The following is a 24267-nucleotide window of genomic DNA, read 5'->3' as shown; positions in this document are numbered from 1 at the left end:
CCCTCTTGAAAGGTTGTTATTTATGAAATAGAGTTCGAGCTAGAGATCTGAGGAAAACATCATATGCTTTTGTCATACCTACAACTTAGCATGCTTGAATGCATTAGACCATACACACCATACCATATTGAGTCATCAAAACATGCTTAAATCCACTTTTTGTTTTTCCTCCTTTCAATTTTTTAAGAAAACTAAGAAAATTAAATAATATCCCGCCTTTACCGACCCATACATAAGAAAACCTTGTTTTGTCGCCATGTAATTGGTAAGCTCCGCCATTTCCATTCCCGTCTCCATTCTCAAACCTCAAACTCACTCCCCCTTGTGTCCTCCTTCTTTGTTTTCTTCTTCCTCCCACATATTCTCTCATTTTCCTCCGTCTCAAAAATGCCGATGTGCTTCAGCTTGATCGCCTCGCGCGACTCCTGCTTCCGCTCCTCCTTCTCCTCCGCCGGCCTCAAATCCACCACCACCGATCTCGGCGAGGGCACCATCATCCACAGCTGGGTCCCCAAACACCCCTCCCCATCCAAACCTACCCTCCTCCTCATCCACGGCATCGGCGCCAACGCAATGTGGCAGTGGCACGAGTTCATCACCCCTCTCACTTCCCGCTTCAACCTCTACGTCCCCGACCTCATCTTCTTCGGGGACTCCTACTCATCCCGGAGCGAACGCTCCGAGACGTTCCAGGCCCAGTGCATCATGGGACTCATGGAGGCCCATGACGTCAAGGGGAAAATGCACGTGGCCGGGATCAGCTACGGCGGGTTCGTGGCTTACAGCATGGCTGCGCAGTATGGGGAGAGGATTGAGAGGTTGGTGTTGTGCTGCGCCGGAATCTGCGCCGAGGAGAAGGACATGGAGAAGGGGATGTTTCAGGTGAAGAGTGTGGAGGAGGCGGTGAGTATATTGCTGCCGCAGAGGGCGGCGCAGGTGAGGCAGTTGATGAAGATCTCGTTTTACAAGCCGGCGACCAATGTGCCCTCTTGTTTTCTCAACGATTTTATTGAGGTAATATTCATAACTCCTTCCTTCGAATTGATTTAGTTATTTGTTGTTCCAATTCCAGCTTTGACTAGAACAAAAGTTAGGCCACATCTAGTAGAATAATCAATATATGCACTTCTGTTGGCTTACATCTGATTTGAATATTCAAAGTAGTTTAGTATGCAGAGAACAATTCACAGTAGTGTTCTTTGTTGCACAAAGGAAATGTGAGATTATAAGAACAATGAAGCGAAACGGATTTGGATAGCTTACACATCTTCACAAATCCGAATCTGTTCTAATACGGCTGATTATAGGAATAACTAAACACTGGAAGGCTGGAAGCCACAATTGTGTGTTTGGAATTAGCATAATAGTACTAGGAAGGCTAGAAAGGCTGTAATGGGTTATCATGAAAGTACTACAATGCGTGAAGCACGCGTACAGAAAGAACACCATTGCGAAGACTTGAGGGTGGTTTGTGGATGCTGACTCCAGATAGGAAAAGATGCTACTTTCTTGTTTTACTTATTAAACAAGCATTAAGAGTTGTTAATGGGGCTCAAACCGTTTAACTTTTTGGTCCAATTTCTAGGATGAACAGCATAGCAGATACAATTCTACATTGATCCTTCCACAGAAGTCACTTTCATCTTTTTGGCAATATGTGCTTGGTGCTCTATGACCATCTCCAGTATCATCTTTACTCTTTAGTAGTAGTTTCCATCTGTATTGGACTATGTTTTGTCTCACATCATACTGTATAATATTTCCGACACAGATCTTCCCCCGGTTATTCAGGGTGTGTGTCAAACTGTCAATCATGCATAGTTGTCGATGGAAATCTTGAGCTAAGGGTAGCAGAACTACAATAATTTTCATTTATTTTTGTTTACTATTTTTTTGAAGCTCTTCTGGTGTAGGTCAATAGCTATTTTTAATTTTTTATAGTCATGAACTGCACTTCTCTTCGTGTTTGAACATATGAATTTTATGTTGATGTTCAATATTTCACTCTGAAAATTTGATGAAAGTTGCTCTATGTTAGTCTCATCGTTGAGTTTGGTTTCTGTGGCAGGTAATGTGCACAGATCACGTTCAAGAGAGGAGGGAACTTATTGAAGCATTACATAAGGACAGAAAGATGTCTGATCTTCCAAAGATAACTCATGTAATTCTCTAATCTATCTTGTACAACAGCATTTTTCTAAGAGACCCTTATCCACCTCAGTAGTTCTTAACTTCTCAATCCATCAAGGGTTCATTATGTTTAGGCTTTTGGTTGTGCCATCAGAGTACTTACAAGGCAAATTTTATTGTCGTATATGCAGCCTACACTACTAATCTGGGGGGAGCATGACCTGGTATTCCCAATGGAATTGGCACATCGATTGAAAAGGTAATTCAAAATAAGGGTCTGATTTGTTCAATAATCACTAATATTGTGTTAATCTATTTTCGATTCACAGACTTGTCGATCTTACTGTTCTTTCCCTGATCATCTTGTGCAGGCAAATAGGCGAGAGTGCAGAACTAGTGACCATAAAGAATGCAGGACATGCTATAAATGTAGAGAAACCGAAAGAGATGCAGAAGTACATGAAGTCATTCCTCCTTGATCCACTCCCTCAACCTAAACATGAAAAACATAGCAATGGCCACAAGGTGGATTAAATTGTGGAAAAAGGTGAGGATATAGAGACGAGTTGTTGATTTTTGATCATATAAACCTTACTAGTACTATGTCTGAGTAATGTGGGTTTGCATTTTGCATTATATACAAGCATGGCCAAGTTGATTGGTTTTGTATCAGTAGTCATTTTGTATATTTATAAGACGAATAGGTATGTACAAGGCAGAAGATTTGAGCTTTGATTCGATCATCACCACTGAACAGTTGATGACAATGCAAAACCAATATCACTCTCTGCAAATCCCAATCTAAAGAATGAATAGAGGATTCCTAAAATTGGGTTATAAAGCAAACTAAATGAATTTAAACCAGTACCACCCAGCTTAATGCAATTCTCAAGTCGCATCCTATGTGTGCACAAGATGCTGATGCTTTTGCTTACACCTTTATTCCTCTTCTCTTTCCATTTGACAATTTTATTATTGATTCCCCTGCTTTTCTTTCTCAAGCAAATTCACTGCTTTGAAGTCCTTCAAAATCATATTACAACACAGTTTACAAAGATTAAAACAAGCAGAGGAATAATCCAATTTGAATTCCCAACAAAAGTAATCTCTTTGTCAAGCTGCTAAAATGATCAGGTCAGCCAACGCCAAGAGCCCAAACAATGTTTTCCCTACAAAGTTGAATAGACTGATATTTTAGCATATTAATTGAAGCTCTCCATGCAATAGAACAATACGTTACCAAATACCAAAGAAAATGTCCCAATAAATATGGCATATTACAACTTCTCAAGGCCAGTTTCGTTTAGGTATATCTTAAATTATTAATGTAACGATGGTTTGTTTTGAATATCATATAAGACTAGTTCAATGCAGCGGTAGACTAATTTCTTATAATCGTAAAAGAACGTAACTCTAAACGTAGTTTATACTGCATAACAAGTAATGAAAATTGATCAGTACTTTTTTACAGACTAAACATGAAGATTCATAATTACATGAAAGAGCTAAGGCACTAAGGTAGTGTGTTCTTCTTGCATTAAGGCTCAAGTAACGTCCTTTTTGATAAGACAACAAAAGTTGGTTTTATTCGCCAAAAACGAAAATCGTTCGTAAATTTAAGACACGTACATAAATAGTTCTTCAAGTTCTGGATTGCACTAAAATAAAGTCAAGGCATCAGGTTCGCATAGAACAATATAGCTCTTTTGCTTTACTATTTCTTTTGTTTTTAAATTAAACAAAAATTGGAGATCGAGGAAGAAGATTGAAGAACTTACAAGCTGAAGAAGCTGGTAAACCAGAGCCAGATTCCGAATTCCAGATGTCACCTAGTTCTTGAACACCACTGTAATTATTAGAAGAACAATCCGAAGTGGTGTTGTAGTAGCCATTTTCACAAACACAAAGAAACGAGTTATCAGAAGTAGCATAACCACAAACGCCACCACTCATCTCACAACTCTTGCACTTCGTCTCCACAATGCCACCATCCAAACCGCCTCCGTGGTTATACTTCAGCGCCACCCCGTACTCCCACTTGTTCGGGTCGGTCGGGTAGTCCCCGAGCGACACGACGGAGGTGTATCCCTTACACTTGAGCCCCCGGAGGTCTAGCTCGCCCTTGGCGTCTAGGTTTCCGGGAGAGTAGACACAGCAAGTGTTGGTGGGAGGGAAGAGAGGGAGGTTGAGGCCGGTGACGGAGGGACATGTGTAGATGGCGGCGCAGAGGTGGGAGTAGGAGGGGTCGCAGATTGGGATGGAGGAGTCTTTGAGGGTGAGAGAGGAGGTGGGAGGTTGGCAGGAGAGGAGGATGAAAGTTGATGGGCCGAGCTGGAACGGGCTGGCCCAGTCCAGGCCCAGGTTAGAGGGGGAGGGTTGCATGGAGGTGCAGGTGGACATGGAGGATGGTGTTAGGGTCAGGGTGTTGGTGGAGTAGGAGATGGAGGTGATGGGGTACGACCCTGTGTGGGTGGTCAGAAGGAGCTGCTTGGTGGTGGTTGTGCAGGTTGTGTATGGTTGGAAGGTTGGGGAGCCGCAACCAGGGCCGGAGCCGAAAGGGTAGCTGAGGTGGAGGGAGCCGCAGGTGGCTTGGCAGGAAGGGTTTTGGGTAGTGGTTGTGAGGAGGAGGTTGAAGATGATGAGTGAAAGAGCTAATGCTGCTAGTTGTGGTTCCATTGGCTTTTTCTCTCTTTCTGTTTTGGTGTTATGATGGAATTTTATGTGCTCATCTTAAAAGCCAATCTATGTGGGTTTTGGGGTAACAAGTGTATGCACATCTTAAAAGCCAATCTATGTGGGTTTTGGGGTAACAAGTGTATAACATGCATCATCCAATAACGTTGAAATTGCAAGAGGAATCTCATCTTAACAACTTTTTTTAGGTACAAATATGAAAAAGAGAAACGGAAAATTCATGTAAGCTGAGAAAGAGAAGAAAAAAAAATCCGACCTACCGGATTCGAACCAGTGACCTAAGGATGTCTGACAGTCACCCACTACAGTCCTCCGCTCTACCAACTGAGCTAAGGTCGGATGCCTGTCATATTTCTGCACAATTTATTATTTACCATAGGTTTTGTCTATAATTCCCAAGAAGACGCTGCATCATTCTATCAAAATTTCCATAAGATGCTCCACCAATATCAGTAGCTTCAATTGCCTTCTTCCTCCATTCCAATGCATTCTGCCTCAACTCTTTCCCCTTCTCCCCTTCCATCATGTCCTTAATAACCCCTTCAATATCACATCTCTTCACATCATGCTTGACCTCCAATCCAATGCCCCAACTTCCACAAGCAAACCCACAATTGGTTTGTTGATCAGCAAAGAAAGGCCAGCATATCATAGGAACACCTTCACTTACAGTTTCCAACATAGAATTCCAACCACAATGAGTCAGAAAAACCGCAACAGATTTATGCCCCAACACTTGTTCTTGTGGTGCCCAGCTTGCTATATATCCCCTGTCCTTGACCTCCTTAAGAAACTCATCTGGTAGCATTATAGAGTCGCTCTTTACCACATCAGGTCTCACTACCCACAAAAATAGGTGCTTGTTATTTGCTAAGCCCCATGCAAATTCTTTTAAATGTTGGTCTGTCATCACAGTCACACTGCCATAGTTCACATACACAACTGAGTTTGGCTCCCAACCTATCAAGCCATTCAAGTAATTTCGAGTCTTCTTTCCATAAGCTTGGGTTGAGTGACTTGATTGGGGTTTCAGTTGGTATATGTCTGCATAGCAAAGGAAGTGGACCTATTAGGGCTGGGCACAAATCCCGTAAATCCCGGTCCCGTCCCGATCCCGGCGGGATTTGAAACTAAAAACACCGGTCCCGTCCCGTCCCGTCCCATTAGAGAAATAATGGGACGGGACGCGGGATTGAAATTTTGAGTCCCGTCAGGCCCGTCCCGTCCCGTCTAACTTTTAAAATTCATAACTAATTGTAGAAAAATTATTTTTGAGAGATCCCAACTCTCAAATGATCTTTAAGATGTCATCTATAACTTTCATGAAGACACTAAACTCATATAACGAACCAATTTGTACAGTTTTCGAAAAGAAGCCAACTGGTTCAAATCTCAGAATTTACTGATATAGACCCTAAACTTTAAGAAACCATAACTTAATCTAGAAAAATCATTTTCAAGTGATTCAAATTCTGGAATGGACATTAAGATGTCTACAACAATTCTTATGAAGACACCTAGATGAAATTTCAAATGTAACTGTACGATTTCTAGAAGAAAAGAAACTGATGCAGGATGGCCGGGATTGGGCCCGTCCCATCCCGATCCCGTCCCGTCCCATCCGGGATTAGGCCCGGCGGGATCGAGTCTGAAAAATGTAAGGCCCGTCCCGATCCCGTCCCATGTGTAACAACCGGGACGGGACGTGGGATGACCTCAATCCCGTCCCATCCCGTCCCATGCCCACCCCTAGGACCTATTGTGTAAATGTTGGGGAAAGTCAATGAGATTGCTTCTAACACTTCATGTTCGAATTCGTCGAAGGTGTTGAAGATGATTGCAGAAGATTTCAAGCAATTTTGTGCTTCTGATCCCATGAAATCGAACATTATTTTGTTAGGATGGTAAGGAATGTCTTTGAGCCTGACATTTTTCAAGCCCGGGATCCAATCAATTGTTGTATCAAGTAGTGGATCATCACTCTTAAATTCTTCATCTGAAAAAAAAGAAAAGAAGGAATTTCATCACGCTAATTAGTTAGCTTAAGTACTTTCTGAAGAACTATTAAAAAAAAAAGTACTTTCTGAAGAATTTCAACACATGATGACAGGAAATATTGCTTCATACACAAGTATTCATTAAGCAACAGTCACTATGCACCCGAGTACTTATTTTACTGCTTAGTTATGTGAATTGTGGATCCATCTATCAAGATGAGGAAGGTAAAATCATGATTTTAACTCTTGTTAAACCTCTAAACAGATGATTAATTCATAGGCGTATATGACACATCATACTGCATCTGCAACATTCTAGTCAACATGATCACTTATTCTAGAAGAACATTGTTTACATAAGTTACAGCAGGAAATTTTTTCAAATATGAGAAGTTAAAGACGATGAAAAGAATAGTAAAGTTGTCCAAGAAAATAGGTACCTTTGAATGGAGCCATGCCTCTTCTAAGAAGTTCACCATACTGCAAGTAACCCATGAAGCCACAAGCAGAGGCAGTCCAAAACTGAACCTCTGGAATACCCAATTCCACAGCAGCCTCCCTCCCAAAACCCATAACCCCATCTGAGATTACGCAGCTAACCGGGGGCACTTCAGACAACTTGTTAAGCTTGATCAGTAGCTCTTTGAATGGAGCAAGACAGTTATTTCTGGTGGAATCACTCAGTGCTGGAACATCTTGTGTTGCATCTTTGTCACTTGGTGGCAGTCCATCTGGTATGGTTTCAAACCGAAAATCCGGCAGGTGGCTAAGGGATGATGTGTGCCCTCTGGACCTGACTAAGCGCCTGTGGTTAAACTCAGTGTTGACAAAGGTTATGTGGAAGCCTCTTGAGTTTAGAAGCTTGGCTAGTTGCATCATAGGGCTAATATGGCCTTGTGATGGATATGGAACACAAACAACATGAGGCTGAGTATTGCTTTCAGTTTCAACCATGTTTGGGAAGTAACAAGGCTAGAAGTAAAAGAAGCAATAAGCTGATGGAATCGAGTGTTTATCTCATCATACATATACTACAATTCTTGTGAGAGCTTAATGGATTCTATATGGTATAGCTTTGGTTCAATGATTGGAATGAGCAACTTTGAAAAAAGAAAACTTCACATAGTGCTTGAATGTTTGATCATTCTTGTTCTGATTTAGTGATCTTATCATTTTCCTCCTGATCTTATCATTCTTGTCTCTATATTGTTTCTATTTATTTATTTATTATGTGTAAGAGATAAACCCGCAACCAACTTTAGGCCTATGACAATGAGCAAGGTGGAATGATATGCATCGTCGTTATGGATTATGACTTATGAGACTTTGATGAAATCAAAGGAAACTGAGGAAGAAAGAAGACGTAGCAAACTTCTTGGGCATGTACCAAAAGGCAAAAGACGGTACGAATTCTACCAGAGAGAGTAGGAAGACAGAATCACAGAGAAATAAACACATATAGCTCACATCTACCAAATTTGGTACCAAGATGAGAGCCACTTCTATGTATTTTTAACCCAAATATTACAGAAAAAAATAGAACATTTGGCTCTAGACTCTAGAGTAAGGATAAGTTTGCAGTTAGATAGGAAAATAGAAGAAACTGATAAAAGAAAATATATTGGTTTTATTCATCAGCCAAGCGATGTGCTTCAATTGCATGAGACACAATATAAGACAATAAATCAAACATCAAGAGAAAATCAATTACTTGACACACTGGATATATACTCCTGGTTTCAAAGTGACTAAACTTGTGCTTAGTAGTACTTCTTCACAAAATTATTATACGATGATCCACCTATACTAGTAGCTTCCACTGCTTTGTTCTTCCATTGCTTTGCCTTCTCCCTCAGTTTTATCCCTTTCTCACCTTCCAGCATTTCCTTAACCAGCTCTTCAATCTCGTCGCGCTTGACATCATTGTTCACCTCCATTCCAATTTCCCAATTAGTACATGCGAAATGGCAATTTGTTTGCTGCTCCGCAAAGAAGAGCCAACAAATTACAGGCACACCTTCAGCTATACTTTCAATAGTAGAATTCCAACCACAATGATATGTGTTAGAAACACCCCAACTGATGGATGTCTAGCTAGCACTTTGTCCTGGGGACACCAGCTTGCAATGCAACCCCTATCCTTGATCTCCTCGATAAAATCATCGGGTAACAGTACTGAATCTCCCTGTACAACATCATGCCTCAGTATCCACAAAAATGGATGCTTGCTATTTGCCAACCCCCAAGCAAATTCTTTCAAAAGTTGGTCTGTCATTGATGTTATGCTCCCATAGTTCACATACACAACTGAATTTGGTTTCTGTTCATCAAGCCACTCAAGACATTTTGTGTCTTCTTTCCATAAGCTTGAGCTTAGTGACTTGATAAAATTGCTCTCTTCAGGAACTTGCCTACAGCTGAAGCAGTCCAAAACTGCACCTCTGGAATCCCTAATTCCTTAGCAGCATCCCTCCCAAATCCCATGACACCATCTGTTACTACACAATTAACTTGCGGCCCTTCGCCTGACGAATTGACCTTAACGAGCAGCTCTTTGAATGGACCTAGACATGTTTTCCTAGTAGAGTCACACAATGCCGGAACATCTTGAGTTGCATCTTTGTCCGAAGGTGGCAAACCGTCCGGTATGGTCTCGAACCGGAAATCCACCAGGCCCTCAACGGCTAAGTCGGAACCTTTGGACCGGACTAAGCGCCGGTGGTTGAACTCGGTGTTGAAAAAGATAATGTGGAATCCCCTCGAGTGTAGAAGATTGGCTAATAGCATCATAGGTTTAACATGGCCTTGTGCTGGGTAAGGGACACAAACTGCATGCAGTTTGTTCAATCCTGCTACATCTATTGAACCCATGCATAATGCTTGATCTTAACCAAACTTGGCAAGAATATTCAGAGAGGCTCAATTTTCTATTTCTCGAAGTGTTCTGATGTAATTGACAGCTTTCCTCTCGTGGCATTTTATAGGAAACAACTGTCAACTTAGCGAGCTTGGTTGTTATATGATATAGACTATGATCGAGTGTGCATCATATCATGAGCTCTACTACCTTCGATATATTTCATTTATAAGATGCGACAGAAAAACTACTAAAATGGAATTGATCGAAAAAGTACTAATTAATGCACTTAAAAATATAGCAATTATTTGCTAACTATGCCGCCAATAGAGGAGATCGAGTCAATAGGTTTTGTTTTTTCGGATATGAACAGCATTATAGGTTGATCATATTCTCATATATACTCATTATTCCTATCAAGTGTTAAAGGCTAGGCGCAAATTTTAATTTCTTACAATTTGATTCCTCAGAAGATAATTTTATACTTATTTAATCTCACCACAAAGAGTGAAAGAGAATCTAGATGCATACCCCTAATAATTTAGATATGATATGATATCAATTTTACTATAGTAAATTACTATAAAGTTACTAATCAAATTTCAGTTTACAAATACATCTTTTACACAATATCTTACACATTTAACGACAAATATTAACAAATTAGGACAAACTAATATCAACATGTCATCTGTCACTACAATTTTACTAAAATACCTTTCAGTACATATCAATTGCTACTGTCGACTTGTAGCATAGTAGCACACTACCGAGTAACACAGTAGCACATAGCACATTGGGTGTTACTGCCAAGTAGCACAATAGCACAGTAGCACACTGCCGAGTAGCACATAGCACATTAGGTGCTACTGCCAAGTAGCACAGTAGCACCCGATAAAAAGTAGTTATTACAATTTTTTTAGGCAATTCTCCGGAATCAAACAAAGCTGCTACTGTCGTGCTGCTATTGTCGACTCTAATGCTAGCGCACTGCTACTACCAACTTTGATGCTAGCGCTGTTACTGCTCACTCTGATGATAGCGCTGCTACTACTGTATGTATCACTGCTAATGAACTTTAAAACTGCATCTACCACAACAAGCAATGGTTTATCCCGATAGGCAAACCTCATTCAGATAAACAGATCTCATTCATGTTCTCACAACAAACCTCATTCATATATGACATCACCTACTAATCAACCAAAACCCAAACCATTCAACCTCATTTATATCACTACTACTGAGTGAGACAAATGAGAGACGGTGACACCATGCATCTCATACCAACTGAAGATCAAATCCATGAACATCTCATATAAATTGAAGATCAAATCCATGCACCAAGGTTTGCTCCAACATATGCAATGCTTCAAATTCAAACCAAATCATGACAAGGTGCTAGGATATGAATATGATGACCAGATCACATCAGTTTGCATAACCAGATCTAAGAGCTTGATGTTGTATGAGATCCGACATCGGAGGACTGAAGTGATACGATCCGGGCGTTGTAGTTGTCGAGCGTCATCATGCGGCGAGCCTCTTCGATGAGCGTCGGAGGACAGAGGTGATGCGATCAAGCTTAGATAAGAGGAAGACGCGATTCTGCTACTGTTGATTCTGACGTGGCGTTGACGAAAGAAGAGGACGGCGATGGTGTGGCGCGGATGAGGGGAACAGTCAATTGTTGCGGCGGCGGCGGTGAGGCAGTGGAGGAGGAGGGGTGGCGATGATGGTGTGTACTGAGTAGAGAGAGAGAGAGAGAGAGAGAGAGAGAGAGAGAGAGAGAGAGAGAGAGAGAGAGAGAGAGAGAGAGAGAGAGAGAGAGAGAGAGAGAGAGAGAATCAAATCGATATGGGTGGTGAAGAAAGAAGATAACACGGTGGGTATATTGGTCATTTGCTTATGAAAGTTTGGATCAGATTTGGTACCACTAATTTTGGGCCTACACTCATGTCCTAATTTGTACAAAAAATATTGAAAATAGGTTTTTTATGTTTATAAATTTGGTCATGTAATTTTCTCATTTTACTATATATCTCACCACAAATGTTAGATGCATACTTCTAAATTCTAATAATGTACTTGATATGATATACCAATTGGCGTATGTCATATTCGCATATATAAGATTCCTAGCTATTAGATTATCAGGAATGTAAAATTTAAAAAACAATACATGAATATTCGCCTCTTAGAATTTTGATTACTTAACTTCCGAAATTATCATATGAGTTCATGGATTATTGAACCCAACCCAATTTAAGTACATGCCGTTAACTCTAGTACTCCTTAAGATGTATTTAAGAATCAATTGAGGGATAATACCCAACTCATTCTTTTTCATACCTTAGCTGTTCTTCTCTCTCTCAGTCCGAAGACCACGATCTCCTCTGTCGACGGCTAGTGGTGCTGCTCCGAACGAGCAAGCTTCTTAGGCAGAGATCAAGTCCCCCACAGCCTCCGCCGACGGCCGGCCATGATCCTCTGTGGGAAATTTGACATGCCTCATAGTAACTCATACATCAGATTCATTCATTATGCAATTTTTCTTTGACGTTATGTTGTTGCTGTTATTAAGTTAATCACAACGTACAATGTCGTTTCCTAAAAAAGTTACGTTCTATTTTGGGTCGACTAGTCTTCACTTTAGATTATTGTTGCTACGAATCTATTGCTACAAATTTTCCCTAACGACTAACCCAATTCATTGACTTGTCGAGGATCATCGTATAGACTTTCATGCAATTTCACCAAAATGGCAAAACTAGTGACTAGGCAAGTGTAAATTAATAGAAAAGAAGTGTAATTAAATGTTTAGCTTTTATTTTGGTGTTTGCTTTGTTGGTGTTATTTAAACTTTTAAAGGCTTGTTTGGAGTGTCGATCAGTTTGATGTAATGGATAGTCGAATGTCACAAGTGTTTTTGCTTATTCTTTTGAATATTTGTAATCTATATTCTAGCCTTAGCTCAAATCATTTCTATGCAATTATCAGTTTGTCCATCAAAAAGAGGCTAGTCGGTGCCACGCAATTCAATTCTTGAGAAAGAGAAGAACACGACGACAATCACAATCACAATCCCTGTATTATAAGTGTACGTAACTCGCACCTTTAGAAAACGCAGTACCAAATTATTGACTAAATATATTAGAGTGGCAAATGCTTTCATCGACACACAATCAAATCCTGATGTGATTGAGAGTTAAATTTTTTCCTCGATATTTCTTATAGTCCTCATTGTTAAGCAAATTAACTAATAACAGGTCTTTGTAATCAGGTCTCTCACGTTCCTTTGAGAGTAGCAAGTTTATAGTGATAAAAGAAGGAGAATAAAATGTGCACAATATATATGCTGAGGGACTAGATCAAGTTAAGCATCACAATTCGACCATTGAGGAGAGTATATATCAAGTTTATAGTGATATATACATACTTGTGGCTGAAACCTTAGAGCTACGTGCTGGACTACGCTGCTTGAATCTATGGGTTTTGTAAAGATTGAAGAGGAAGGAGGTTCCAAAATCTTAATAGAATGCTTACTTGGTTTGCATGACACCCCTTTTGGTGAATACGTTCATTACTTGGAGATATTCATCAACTTGCTACTCTCCTCAATGTTCAAGTGTGGAAGCATGTTAAGCGTGAAGCTAATATGCCTTAACCATACATGGTCATTCCTCTCAAGCACAAGGCTGGAGTCAATACCCTTCCTTATTTGGATTGACATGCTCATTGTTCGACTATATTATGAAGGAATCAGATTTGCTGATTTGTTGGTCAACTGTGACCAATCAATAAAAAAGAGAGAGAGAGGGAGATAAAGAGAGAGAGAAGAGAGAGGGAGAGAAAGAGAGAGAGAGAAGAGAGATATGATTGGGTGGTCACAGCTGACTAACAGATGTGTTGGTCAGCAAATCTGATTCCTATTATGAAGGAGAGTGCTATGAGTGTGGATGAGCCACACTCACCCTCAACTTGCCAAGTGTATGGATAAAAAAAAATATATCACCTTCAGGGTGTACGTGTTACGGGTTGTGTTTTGGAATGTGATTTTTCTACCATCGAAAAAAACAAAAATTTTCTCCAAACATAAGCTACCGGTACTTGAATATCCAGAGCACTCAATGCTTGCATCTGAGCAAATTAAGCTAAGCAACTAACACGAGGCTAGCTAGTGATCGATGAAGAAGCTGACAGTACTTGAAATCAATTTAACTCCATATTTTCTTTGGTCCTTCAGAATCAATTAGCTAGTTCCAACTCCCTTAAACTTGGACCTGCAAGTATTAACTACTAAATTAACAGAAACGTAATGAGATTGGTTGCCTTTTTGCAAAGGTAACTCACACAGTTACACTTCATACTTGTTTCATCAATTATTTGTGGAGTCACAGACTCACACACGTCAACTATTATGCTTATGAATCAGTCAAGTGAACGTGATTGATTATTCCACATTGTGCTCGATAGATATGTGAATGGTTCATGGCCTTTTGCCCTATGCAGCTCGGATTAAGTTTGTTGAGATATTGAAGATTTTATACATCAATAATTTTGTGTTGGGTCTAGTTCGAATTCAATAACTGCAAACAACTTCCACTATATATGTTTTAGTAATTTGAAGATGCATGACAATATTGTAAATATGTCTAAAATTATGTTAATGATGCATGCCATCTATTTATAACGTCATGCATACTCATAAGATAACGAGTGAAGTTTATAGTTAGTTGATAAGGATTGATAGAGGATGGCTACATTTTACATCTGTGCCAGAACTCAGAGCATCAGAGTGTATTTCTTTGTTATCTTGCGATATGTACAGTGGATAGTAGTTGGAAGAATAACATAAATGTAAGTATATATGTAACTAGAAACCAAAGTAGTTGGATAGTACCTCGAATTTTCTTTTCTTTTTTCTTCTTTTGGCAATAGAAATGTTGCTATAAATTGAGCTTATTTGCCTAGCTACTTACGTACTTCAAAAATTAAGATCATAGATTAAGATGGGTTCAGCACAATTAGGAGCCAAAAAACTCCATGCAGTCTGTGTCCCTTTCCCAGCACAAGGCCATGTTAACCCTATGATGCAATTAGCCAAGCTTCTGCACTCGAGGGGATTCCACATAACCTTTGTCAACACCGAGTTCAACCACCGGCGTTTGATCCGATCCAGAGGTCCCGACTCCATCAAGGGACTACCGGACTTCCAGTTCGCAACCATACCGGACGGGTTGCCACCTTCAGATAAAGATGCAACCCAAGATGTTCCACCTCTATGCGACTCCACCAGGAAAACATGTCGAGGCCCTTTTAAGGAGCTGGTGACTAACCTCAATTGCTCGTCTGAAGTGCCGCAGATTACTTGTATAGTTTCTGATGGTATCATGGGATTTGGGAGGGAAGTTGCTAAGGAACTAGGGATTCCGGAGGTTCAGTTTTGGACTGCTTCTGCTTGTGGCTTCATGGCGTACTTGCAATACAGCGAACTTGTCAAACGAGGCATTGTTCCATTCAAAGGTACTTCATTTCTTTCCGAAAGCTGACTATTGAGTTAGGGTTTGTCCTTGGTGCAGATAGGCATGGCATACATACAACTGATGAGGTTGCATGTGCTAGCAGGGAGTGGTGGGGGGAGAATTTTAAAGAAGTTTGCCTAAGAATCAAGTATGCTATGCCTATCTGCATCGCAGAATTTTCCATTGAGACAATGGAAATATGGGATGATGAAAGAGAGATATATATCACCCATCAATTAAAGAAAATCGATCTAAAGTTCTAAACTCAAACCAAAGAACAATTTCAAATGATTTTATTTATATTTGATCTAATAAGTATGTATAACGTACTTATTCTTAATCTAATGAACATAAATAGTCCTCTATAATGATTTTTTTTTCTTGGCTTGAAAACTTATCGACATTATCTAATCACGTACATTTTTGACTTGTATGCATTTCAAATAGATGAAAGTTTCCTGCAAGATGGTACACTTGATAAGCCAGTTGATTGGATCCCAGGCATGAAGAATGTGAGGCTCAAAGACATCCCTAGCTTCATCAGAGTCACTGATGTTAACGACATAATGTTCGACTTCTTGGGATCCGAAGCACAAAACTGCTTGAAATCCTCTGCAATCATCTTCAACACGTTTAACGAATTGGAGCATGAAGTGTTGGAAGAAATCTCAGCCATGTTCCCCAACATTTACACAATAGGTCCACTTGCTTTGCTTGGTAGGCATGTGCCTGAGAATAAATTGGTCAAGTCCCTCAGTTCAGGCTTATGGAAAGAAGACGCAAAATGCCTCAAATGGCTTGACAAACAGAAGCCCGATTCGGTTGTGTATGTGAACTATGGGAGCGTAACTATGATGACAGACCAACATTTGAGAGAATTTGCATGGGGGCTTGCAAATAGCAAGCACCATTTTTTGTGGATAGTTAGGCCTGATGTGGTAAAAGGGGATTCTGTTGTCTTGCCTGAAGAATTTTTCAAGGCGATCAAGGATAGGGGTTACATAGCAAGTTGGTGTCCACAAGAGCAAGTGCTAGCACATCCATCAGTTGGGGTCTTTTTAACACACAGTGGTTGGAATTCTACTATTGAAACTATATCAGAGGGTGTGCCTGTAATCTGCTGGCCTTTCTTTGCTGAGCAGCAAACAAATTGCCGTTTCGCGTGTTCTGAATGGGGAATTGGTATGGAGGTGAACAATGATGTTAAGCGCCATGAGATTGAAGAACTTGTCAAGGAAATGCTGGAGGGAGAGAAAGGCAGGAAGATGAGGCAAAAGGCAAAGGAATGGAAGAAGAAAGCAATGGAAGCTACTGATATTGGAGGATCATCGTACAATAATTTTGATAGATTGATTGAGCAGTGTCTGCAATAAGGTTCAACACTTCAACTTCAACTTCTTTTTAATATGTACGTGTGCCTTTTTATGGCTAAGGTTTATCTCTGTCTCCAGTTCAGTATTTTCTTTTTTTGTTAATGTTTATCATTTGTTCCTATTAAGATTGTCTATCTAGTCGAGGTAACGCACTTCATGAATAAGCGACTGTTTTACAGTTTCAGAATATTTGGGTTATGTATTAAATCAATATTTCTATTTATCTTTGTGTTCAAGAGTAAGATCATAGGACATATAAATATCATCATTTCAACAATACATGTACTGTTTTGACAATCTATATGTTGAACAACAAAAGAACATGATTAAGGTAAATAAATTGGCTTCTTCTGCTTTCTGCAGTGTTCTCTACAATCAAACAAGAACAATCTACCCAGTCTTTGTAGCCCATTTAACATTACAACAAGAAGGAACTTATTAACGCATATTTAGGACCTCTGAAATGACAAATATAAGAGAAAATGCTAAAAGGTCTGATGAAGTGCACTTTTCTAATTGGCAATGACAGTATTTTGAAGTAATAATTCCAAGTCTTTCAGTCTGCAGTTGTATATATGAACTATGTCAGTATCTCAAACTACACAAAATGAAAGTAAATATATAGGCGAGAGAAGAAAATAAGTTCCAGTACCTTATGTTACTCAAGTCAGGATATATTGCTATTGCATCTTTAAAATCCTAGATCAAATTAAAAAAACAGATAGTTTAGTCATTTCACTATGAATCATCTGGCCGTCAATTCCTAGCTACTTCAGATCATCTAGATCAATGAAATCCTTATTATAAGAGTAAGAGGCTACCTGGTCAGCTGTTGAAGATGTATAGCTAATCACACATGACATCCCAGCTTTTGTTGCTGCCTACAGAACAAGTTAATTTCCATAAGAATTGAACCACGTCCACTGAATTATGTTCATAGGCAATAACTATTTATGTGAAAACTTCAGCTGGTAATTCTTTTTTCAATATATGTATTAGTAAGCCAAGTATTCATCCATTTTTTCCAAGGATTTGTAAGAAAAAAAATGCTACATTGCAATTTCCGGCTTTGCATAGGAAAACTATAATATTCCCAAATGTTACCAACTGGATCGGACCAATTTCTTGAAGTTTCGACATCCAGTTAAAAATGCAATATGTTTACACATTAAGCAACTGATTACTAAGATAAAACAATATGTACCTGTAGCCCAATAACACTGTCCTCCACAACCAAACAATCGCTTGCTGAGATACCGAGTCTCTGTGAGGCATAAGCAGTTGGAGTTTCGGTGTTAAGAAATTCGCAGTGAAGGTAGAAATTGTGGATGTTCACATTCACAAATGTCAACTTAGGATGTAGATTGTTTACCTTGGCAGCTGTAAGATATATTGAAGGGTCGGGCTTTTTTTCCTTCACATCATCACCTGCATAGGAAACAACAGAAATTATTGAAGTTAAAAATATCCGACTCTCTAAAGTACCAGTTCCATAAATCAGCTGAACTGGAAAGCCTCAATATTACTGAAACAAAAGTCCCTGAACAGTGGTACCCTCCATGAACACTTGCAGCTAAACTAATCCATAAATATAATGGTATTTGATTTAGGCTTCTAGGCAACAATGAAGAAAATTATGAAATAATGAAGTTGGAAAATGAATCATGTGTAATTGGCGTGATAGAGAGCATATGCTGATAAGTAGTGTAATAAGTCATAACATGTCTCTCACACAAGGTTTTGACCAATAAGTCCTAATAGATATCACATTCTGAAAGTAGTGAACATACCAGCAAGAAAGCAATCAAGACCTTGAAAGCGCTCCTAAAATAAGAAAGGTACAATGAATCGATAAACACTTTGTAGAAAGAGAGAGGTAGATAGTACTTCTAACAGGAGCAATGTTGGTGAAAAGGCTTACGTTTCCTATCAGGCTTTCAAGACATAGTATAACTGAGCTTTTAGTAGCTGCAGAGCATACAGCGAGCTTTTTCCCCTACAACAATGAGAGAGACAGAATCACTCCCACAAGAATCAAAGAGGCCCTTCTGTAGTTTGGTGTAACAGAACACACATTAAAAATGGTGGGAGAGAAAGAAAACTATGCAAGAAGAAAACGAAGTATTGCCAAGAACAAACACAACTGTTCAAGTTAGTCTGTAAAAACCAAATTGCAGATATATAAATGATAAAGTACCGTAACAAGAAAATTGCAATTTGAATGCTAAATGTAATCTTACAGCTGCCTTGGCCTCATCCATCAATCTCAAAACTCCTGGTCTTGGTTCCACCTGTTACAAAATAATAATAACAACAATAATCAGAGCTATTTTATCAAATTGTTCACACCCAATAACAATATGAGAAGCAAACGAAAATGCAGAAGTGTCTCCTTACAGTTCCGGACTTGATAATTTCTTTATACCTCTCAGTTTTCCAATCCTACATCACCATACCAAAATCAACATACTACATAAGAAACAACCATATATTTCTGTTCATATTTTCAGAATCTAATTAAAACCTGAAGAGTGTCGATGATCTTGGCTCGACCCTCATCGTCTTCCGGAGGCTTCTCGAAGATGGTGGACGACGGCCACCCGTTTTCCTTAAAGTACCTTAACAAATCAAAACACCCCAGTTTACCAAAACCCAAAACATCAAACGTTTCGGTTTCTCATAAAGACAAAACAGAATCTTGAAAGAAACATTGGGAAACGCACCACCGCATTTTGGGCTTGCCGCCGCCGATTTGGTTCTGAAGCTGGTCATAGAAGTCGGGGTCCCAAACGAGGGGCTGAGAGGAGGAGCAGCGGACGTTGAAGTGAGCGAAGGCGTCGTTGTAAGCTTGGCGGTGCAAGTGCTCGGACTCGAGGATGACGCCGTCGCAGTCGAAAATCAAGGCTTGGAGAGAGGGAGAGGAAGAAGCAGAGACAGAGAGTGAGAGAGGTCGTCGTGTGGAGGTGGTGGAGAGATTTCTGGGGCTTCGGAAGTGGAGGCGGGTGGTGTGGGAGAGTAGGAAAGAGGAGGAGGGGGAAGAGAGAGTGATCGAGGACGCCATGGATGGGTTCGGTTGAGCTCTTGTGGATTTGGGCGGTTGTGGCAGTTTGAGCGGGTGAACCACGTACGATGACCGTTATGGACCCTCCAAAATTAGTTCTATTTTTTTTTTTTTAGACAATTTTTATATGCACGACGTGTATTTACATGACATAATTTTAACCGTTCATAACAATTCATATGTTTGACCACCATCTTTCTATATTATTTCCTTTAATCCTGACCATCAACGTATATATGTGAACATACACGTCGTGCACTGAAGATATATATATATATATATATATATATATGTGTGTGTGTAGCAGACGTTAACCCTTTTTTTTATTCAAGATCACGGTATCCCAAAGGCATCCTAGACCCAAAGGACTAATCCGTAACCCCTCACTTGGCCACTTTTGACAGTGTCGTGATTTGAACCTAGGTTATGGAGTACACCCAACTAAACAAGTACCACTAGACTACCTTGCACTGGTTCTAAAATTAGTTTCTCTACTCTTTATAAGACCATAATATAAAAATGAAAAAAAAATAGAATTAATTTTACAATCTACACTTCTGATTTTCTCGTTAACTTATAGAGAAACAAAACTAATGTTACTAAAAACAAAGCTTAACTGAGTAAGGCTTATAATAGAATGGAGTGTCGGTTTTTGAAAAGTGTCATGGAGAGAATGGGCTTTAGTGGTTCCTAGATTGATTTGGTGATGCAATGTGTTATGTATCACAGTCAGATATGCCTTCCTGGTCAGGGGTAAACCCAGAGGACTCGTCAATCGTACGAGAGGTCTAAGGCAAGATGACCCCCTTTCTCCCTATCTCTTTCTGCTGGGGGCGGAATGTTTATTATCTCTATTAAGCCAGAGTGGTAGAGCGAGGAGTGTTACCGGGAATCACAATTTGTGACGGGCCCTGACGGTGAATCATTTTCTTTTACTAAAGACTGTCTACTATTTGCTAATGCATCTTCAGAGTCTTGTAATGATATCATGAGGACTTTGGACATTTATGGTCAGGCGTCTAGCCAGCGGGTCAACTATCAAAAGAGCGTTGTGGCTTTTAGTAAGAACGTAGGGGAAGAAATTTCAACAACATTGGGAGTTCTAGTGGTTGAGAATCACGAAAATACCTAGGACTCCTTACCTATGAGGGGCGCGAGTGTAATACCTCGGAAATTTGTTGTTAGTTTATAATTTTATTTTAGAAATTATTTAAGTAAGAGTTGTATGAATTTGTGGTTTAGTGAGTGGACTGAAAGTAGTCGAGTTTTTATTTCCTTGAAAATGTTTTATTTTGAAAGGTCAAGAGTTGACTTTTTAATTTGTTGGGTTTCTCGGAAAACTTCCTTCACGGAAGTTGTAGAGCATGGCGATACAAGTTCGTAGACACGCGGCACACGTAAAACGGACTTCGTATGAAGAAGTTATGGTCAGCAGAAGTTCATGGTTTTCCGGCGTTTTGTGTTAAATAAGAAAAAGTTAGGGTTCTCATTTCATTTTTCCGGAAAACCCTTTTTTTTTCTCTACCCTTCTCTCCCGCGCCTCACCCTCACTGTCAAAGTTTTTCAGCTGACCTGACCCGGACCCGATTGACTTGACCCGGCTTTTCCGGCCACCTCCAACCGACCTAGACGTCGGCACCGGTCAAGTCTTTTTCCTCTCCTTGGCGTGGTCCTCCCTGTGTAGGTGGGTGAGGACGACTCGACCCGAATTTGAGAGAATCGAACACCACAAAGAGGCTAGCGGACCCGACTTCGACCCGGCGACTTTCCGGCCGTGTACGGCGGCGACTGGAGGTGAGGCTGCTCGGTTCTTGAAGCTTTCTTCCGGCTAAGCACGTTTCAAGCTGCCATTCATCTCGTTTTGAGGTCTAGAAGTCGGTTTGAGCCGCCTTGGCAGCCGGTCTTCTTTTGGACAATTCCGGCCGGTTTCCGGCCAAATTGGCTCAAACGTCAGGTATAAAAGATGCTCCCCTCTCCTCAATCTACAAGTTTGATGTTTTGAGTTTGCCCAAATTCGGAAGTTTCGTGGTGGCCCGTGGGGCCCACTCGCCGCCGCTTGTGGTGGCGCTTGGCGGTGCGTCCGGTAGTGTCTGAGGTGTTTTGTGGTGCTGGTTAAATAGTACTCTTCGATACGAACGTGTTGATATGTGGGTTGTAGGTTTTGGTTATCATTATTGTATGCTAGGGTTTCCCCTTGGAGTTGAGTTTTGTTCGGTTCATTTTTGAGTAAATCCGAATATGAGAATCTGGTTAGTTCTATGGGATGTGTTGGACGTTTCGGCGACCTTTTAGAGGTCAAGGAGGAAGTTTTGTCGCGAGAGGCAAGCTCGTGGGTTAGGACTTGAGTTTCGGTTCGAGCCGGTTAATGTTGTTTTTCATAGTTACTAAGGTTAACGTTTTTGTTAATAGGTGACTTGTGGGTGTGGTTTTGTGCTATATGCTTGTGTTGTGCATGCGAAGACTTTGAGGTGAGTAAAATCTCACTAAGGTCCACTTTGTGACCTATTTATTTTGGTGATGTTGATTTTGATGACGATGGTAATGGTTTTGATGATGATTATGATGCAATTTTTATATTGTGAGTAAATCTCACATGGGTTCATAAGGAATCGAGTTTATTTGATAATTTTATTATTGTTAGTTGTGAAGTTGTCTTTAAAGGAAAATGATTTTTGTTTTAAAAACAAATGAGCTTAATCGTCAACGGCTCATGGGTAAGTGAAAATATGTTTTCTGGTAAAATAAAATCTTTCAAAAGGACTTCCGATCATGTGCTATTGTGATGTTGAAATATGGTTGTTGATATATTATTCTAGTGGGAATATTTATGTCTTCGTTTATATAAATATATCTAGGCGGAAAGATATAATTTATGAAATGCTCGTGTTGTTGTCGATGATATATTTTATGTTGTGAATTGTTGTTTAAATAGTGAAACCGGGTTCCAAGCCTTTAATCAGGTGATTGGTTACGGTTATGATTATATTATTAATTTATGATTTGATAAGTGTTATGATGGGAGAGTATTTGAATGCGTGCCTTAGTGAGGTTTTGTGCATTAGTTGTGTATGTGTGTGCGTTAGTGGTGATTCTTAGATTATGAGCCTTCGTGGTGGACTGGGAACCAAGCCTTGGCCGGGTGATTGGTTACGGTCAGTATAGAGCTCTAGTCTGTTAGTCGGTACTTCATGGGGGATGACTAAGTGTTGACGAACCCATGAGTACGCATTTTTGGTTACTTATGGGGGATGACTAAGTGTTGGCGAACTCATAAGTAAGAGTAGAGAAATGATTGTATGATGTTCTTATATGTTGTCTTTTAAAATTCCTTGTTTTTAAGTATTTCTTGAACTATGCTTTTTTGCAGGATTTCATTTTGATTTGTTTGATTGTGAATTGTTGTGTTTCCTTTTAATTATTTGTTTCATTTATAATTTTAAGTGATTTTGAATTATTGTGTTTTTCTTAATTGCTTCTTTTGAATTCTCTTGCTTTTAGGTGATTCCTGAACTAAGTTATCAAGGCATGAATTACCAATTTTACTTATATGTGATGTTGGGATTGTTAAGTTAATATTTTGAGAGTTACTCATATGAGCTTTTTAGCTTATCGGGTTTGTTGTTTACAACCCCGTGCACCAATTCATGGTGTAGGGGTTAGACCTGCAGGTGATGATCAGAAGGTTTGAGGCAGTGGCCTATGAGTTGGGTTTTTGACGAAATACATTTATTTGTATTTTATGGTAGTTGTTTTTAAGCTCATATGAGCGAAGTACTAGACTTTTGGAAGTTGATGTAATTAAGGAGATTAAATGTTTAACTCGGTTAATGAGTTTATTGACATTTACATTTCCAGTATTTGTTTTTAGTTTTGAAAATTGTTGAGCAGGTTATCGGATATTTAGAATTTGAGTTTTATCATGCCCAAATTTTTGAAATTTATCTTTTGAAAATTGGGGTGTGACAACGAGAAGAAGGCCACATTTCAATATCTAAAATAACACCTGGAGCAAAAGATTCAGAATTGGGAGGGACGCCTACCGAGTGGCGCTGAGAAGGATATCCTTATTCGAGTTATGGCCAGATCACTTTCTAATTATGCTATGAGCAGCTTTTTACTTACAAAAAATTTATGCAATGACCTGCAACAGATTTGTGTTCGGTTTTGGTAAGGAGGAACTAAGGAAAAAAGGAAAATCCACTGAAAACCTTGGGAGGCGAAATGGGGTTCAGAGTTCTATGGGCTTTTAATTTGGCAAAGCTAGCTAAGCAAGGTTGGAGGGTTATTCAAAATCCATCCTTGTTGATTGCACGCATTATAAGACAAGATACTAGCGTTCTTCCTCTTTATGGGATGCTTAACCACCCCCCCCCCCAACGTCCCCTTCTTTTTCGTGTAGGAGCATTTATGAATCCATAGAAGTTTTACGGCAGGGGGTGTGCTAGCAAGTAGGCACAAGGGCTGAGATTAACCTACAGTCTGATCACTGGATCTCTAGAGCTCCTTCCTTATGCCCGCTTGCAGCCCTTATAGCCCCATCTGTGCAGTATGTGAATGAGATGTTAATAGGAGGCCGATGGAACCTGAGCCTTATTCGGCAAAACTTCAAACGGAGGACGTATATACTATT

The 24267-nt window shown here is 39.8% G+C and overlaps 4 protein-coding genes, 1 non-coding gene and 2 pseudogenes across 6 annotated transcripts; 2 read left to right on the top strand and 5 right to left on the bottom strand.

The window, feature by feature from the left end:
* The first annotated feature begins 236 nt into the window (after positions 1-236).
* On the top strand, positions 237-2921 carry LOC101291565 (lipase 3-like). The gene is made up of 4 exons (XM_004288138.1): positions 237-1014; positions 2069-2161; positions 2322-2389; positions 2502-2921. The coding sequence occupies exons 1-4, from the start codon at positions 388-390 to the stop codon at positions 2662-2664; spliced, it is 951 nt and encodes a 316-aa protein (XP_004288186.1). The 5' UTR covers positions 237-387; the 3' UTR covers positions 2665-2921.
* A 201-nt stretch (positions 2922-3122) lies between these two features.
* On the bottom strand, positions 3123-4806 carry LOC101303280. The gene is made up of 2 exons (XM_004289263.1): positions 3909-4806; positions 3123-3299 (listed from the first exon to the last, which is right to left on the bottom strand). The coding sequence occupies exons 1-2, from the start codon at positions 4804-4806 to the stop codon at positions 3244-3246; spliced, it is 954 nt and encodes a 317-aa protein (XP_004289311.1). The 3' UTR covers positions 3123-3243.
* Positions 4807-5074: 268 nt separating this feature from the next.
* On the bottom strand, positions 5075-5163 carry TRNAY-GUA. Its single transcript is given in 2 exon segments — positions 5075-5110; positions 5127-5163. It is a non-coding gene; the product is annotated as a tRNA-Tyr (tRNA).
* Positions 5164-5194: 31 nt separating this feature from the next.
* On the bottom strand, positions 5195-7915 carry LOC101302988 (annotated as a pseudogene). The gene is made up of 3 exons (XR_183851.1): positions 7262-7915; positions 6581-6820; positions 5195-5890 (listed from the first exon to the last, which is right to left on the bottom strand). The product of XR_183851.1 is annotated as a UDP-glycosyltransferase 85A1-like (transcript).
* A 666-nt stretch (positions 7916-8581) lies between these two features.
* LOC101302703 lies at positions 8582-9692 on the bottom strand (annotated as a pseudogene).
* Positions 9693-14690: 4998 nt separating this feature from the next.
* Positions 14691-16576, top strand: LOC101302404 (UDP-glycosyltransferase 85A2-like). The gene is made up of 4 exons (XM_004289262.1): positions 14691-15204; positions 15651-15920; positions 16065-16215; positions 16273-16576. Exons 1-4 carry the CDS (start codon positions 14691-14693, stop codon positions 16574-16576), a joined length of 1239 nt encoding a protein of 412 aa, XP_004289310.1.
* Positions 16577-17088: 512 nt separating this feature from the next.
* On the bottom strand, positions 17089-19637 carry LOC101302119 (protein CbbY-like). Its single transcript, XM_004289261.1, has 11 exons — positions 19300-19637; positions 19101-19194; positions 18974-19018; positions 18817-18867; positions 18498-18572; positions 18367-18400; positions 17949-18004; positions 17781-17840; positions 17398-17457; positions 17229-17275; positions 17089-17137 (listed from the first exon to the last, which is right to left on the bottom strand). The coding sequence occupies exons 1-11, from the start codon at positions 19635-19637 to the stop codon at positions 17089-17091; spliced, it is 909 nt and encodes a 302-aa protein (XP_004289309.1).
* Between the last annotated feature and the right edge of the window lie 4630 nt (positions 19638-24267).

Source organism: Fragaria vesca, linkage group LG1, assembly GCF_000184155.1.
Source record: "Fragaria vesca subsp. vesca linkage group LG1, FraVesHawaii_1.0, whole genome shotgun sequence".
Taxonomy (NCBI): domain Eukaryota; kingdom Viridiplantae; phylum Streptophyta; class Magnoliopsida; order Rosales; family Rosaceae; genus Fragaria; species Fragaria vesca.
This window is presented reverse-complemented; position numbering and strand designations above follow the sequence as displayed.

What these genes read in the sequence shown, in the direction of transcription:
- LOC101302119 (XM_004289261.1), bottom strand. Translation starts at nt 19,637, where the DNA reads ATGGCGTCCTCGATCACTCTCTCTTCCCCCTCCTCCTCTTTCCTACTC. An exon ending in AAATTATCAAGTCCGGAACT is followed by an intron (nt 18,868 to 18,973) that starts GTAAGGAGACAC and finishes ATTTTGTAACAG; the next exon opens with GTGGAACCAAGACCAGGAGT. An exon ending in CATCTTCAACAGCTGACCAG is followed by an intron (nt 17,276 to 17,397) that starts GTAGCCTCTTAC and finishes AATTTGATCTAG; the next exon opens with GATTTTAAAGATGCAATAGC.
- LOC101303280 (XM_004289263.1), bottom strand. Translation starts at nt 4,806, where the DNA reads ATGGAACCACAACTAGCAGCATTAGCTCTTTCACTCATCATCTTCAAC. An exon ending in TTTACCAGCTTCTTCAGCTT is followed by an intron (nt 3,300 to 3,908) that starts GTAAGTTCTTCA and finishes TCAACTTTGTAG; the next exon opens with GGAAAACATTGTTTGGGCTC.
- LOC101302404 (XM_004289262.1), top strand. Translation starts at nt 14,691, where the DNA reads ATGGGTTCAGCACAATTAGGAGCCAAAAAACTCCATGCAGTCTGTGTC. An exon ending in AGGCATTGTTCCATTCAAAG is followed by an intron (nt 15,205 to 15,650) that starts GTACTTCATTTC and finishes CATTTCAAATAG; the next exon opens with ATGAAAGTTTCCTGCAAGAT. An exon ending in AGGGGTTACATAGCAAGTTG is followed by an intron (nt 16,216 to 16,272) that starts GTGTCCACAAGA and finishes TTTAACACACAG; the next exon opens with TGGTTGGAATTCTACTATTG.
- LOC101291565 (XM_004288138.1), top strand. Translation starts at nt 388, where the DNA reads ATGCCGATGTGCTTCAGCTTGATCGCCTCGCGCGACTCCTGCTTCCGC. An exon ending in TTCTCAACGATTTTATTGAG is followed by an intron (nt 1,015 to 2,068) that starts GTAATATTCATA and finishes TTTCTGTGGCAG; the next exon opens with GTAATGTGCACAGATCACGT. An exon ending in ATCTTCCAAAGATAACTCAT is followed by an intron (nt 2,162 to 2,321) that starts GTAATTCTCTAA and finishes TCGTATATGCAG; the next exon opens with CCTACACTACTAATCTGGGG.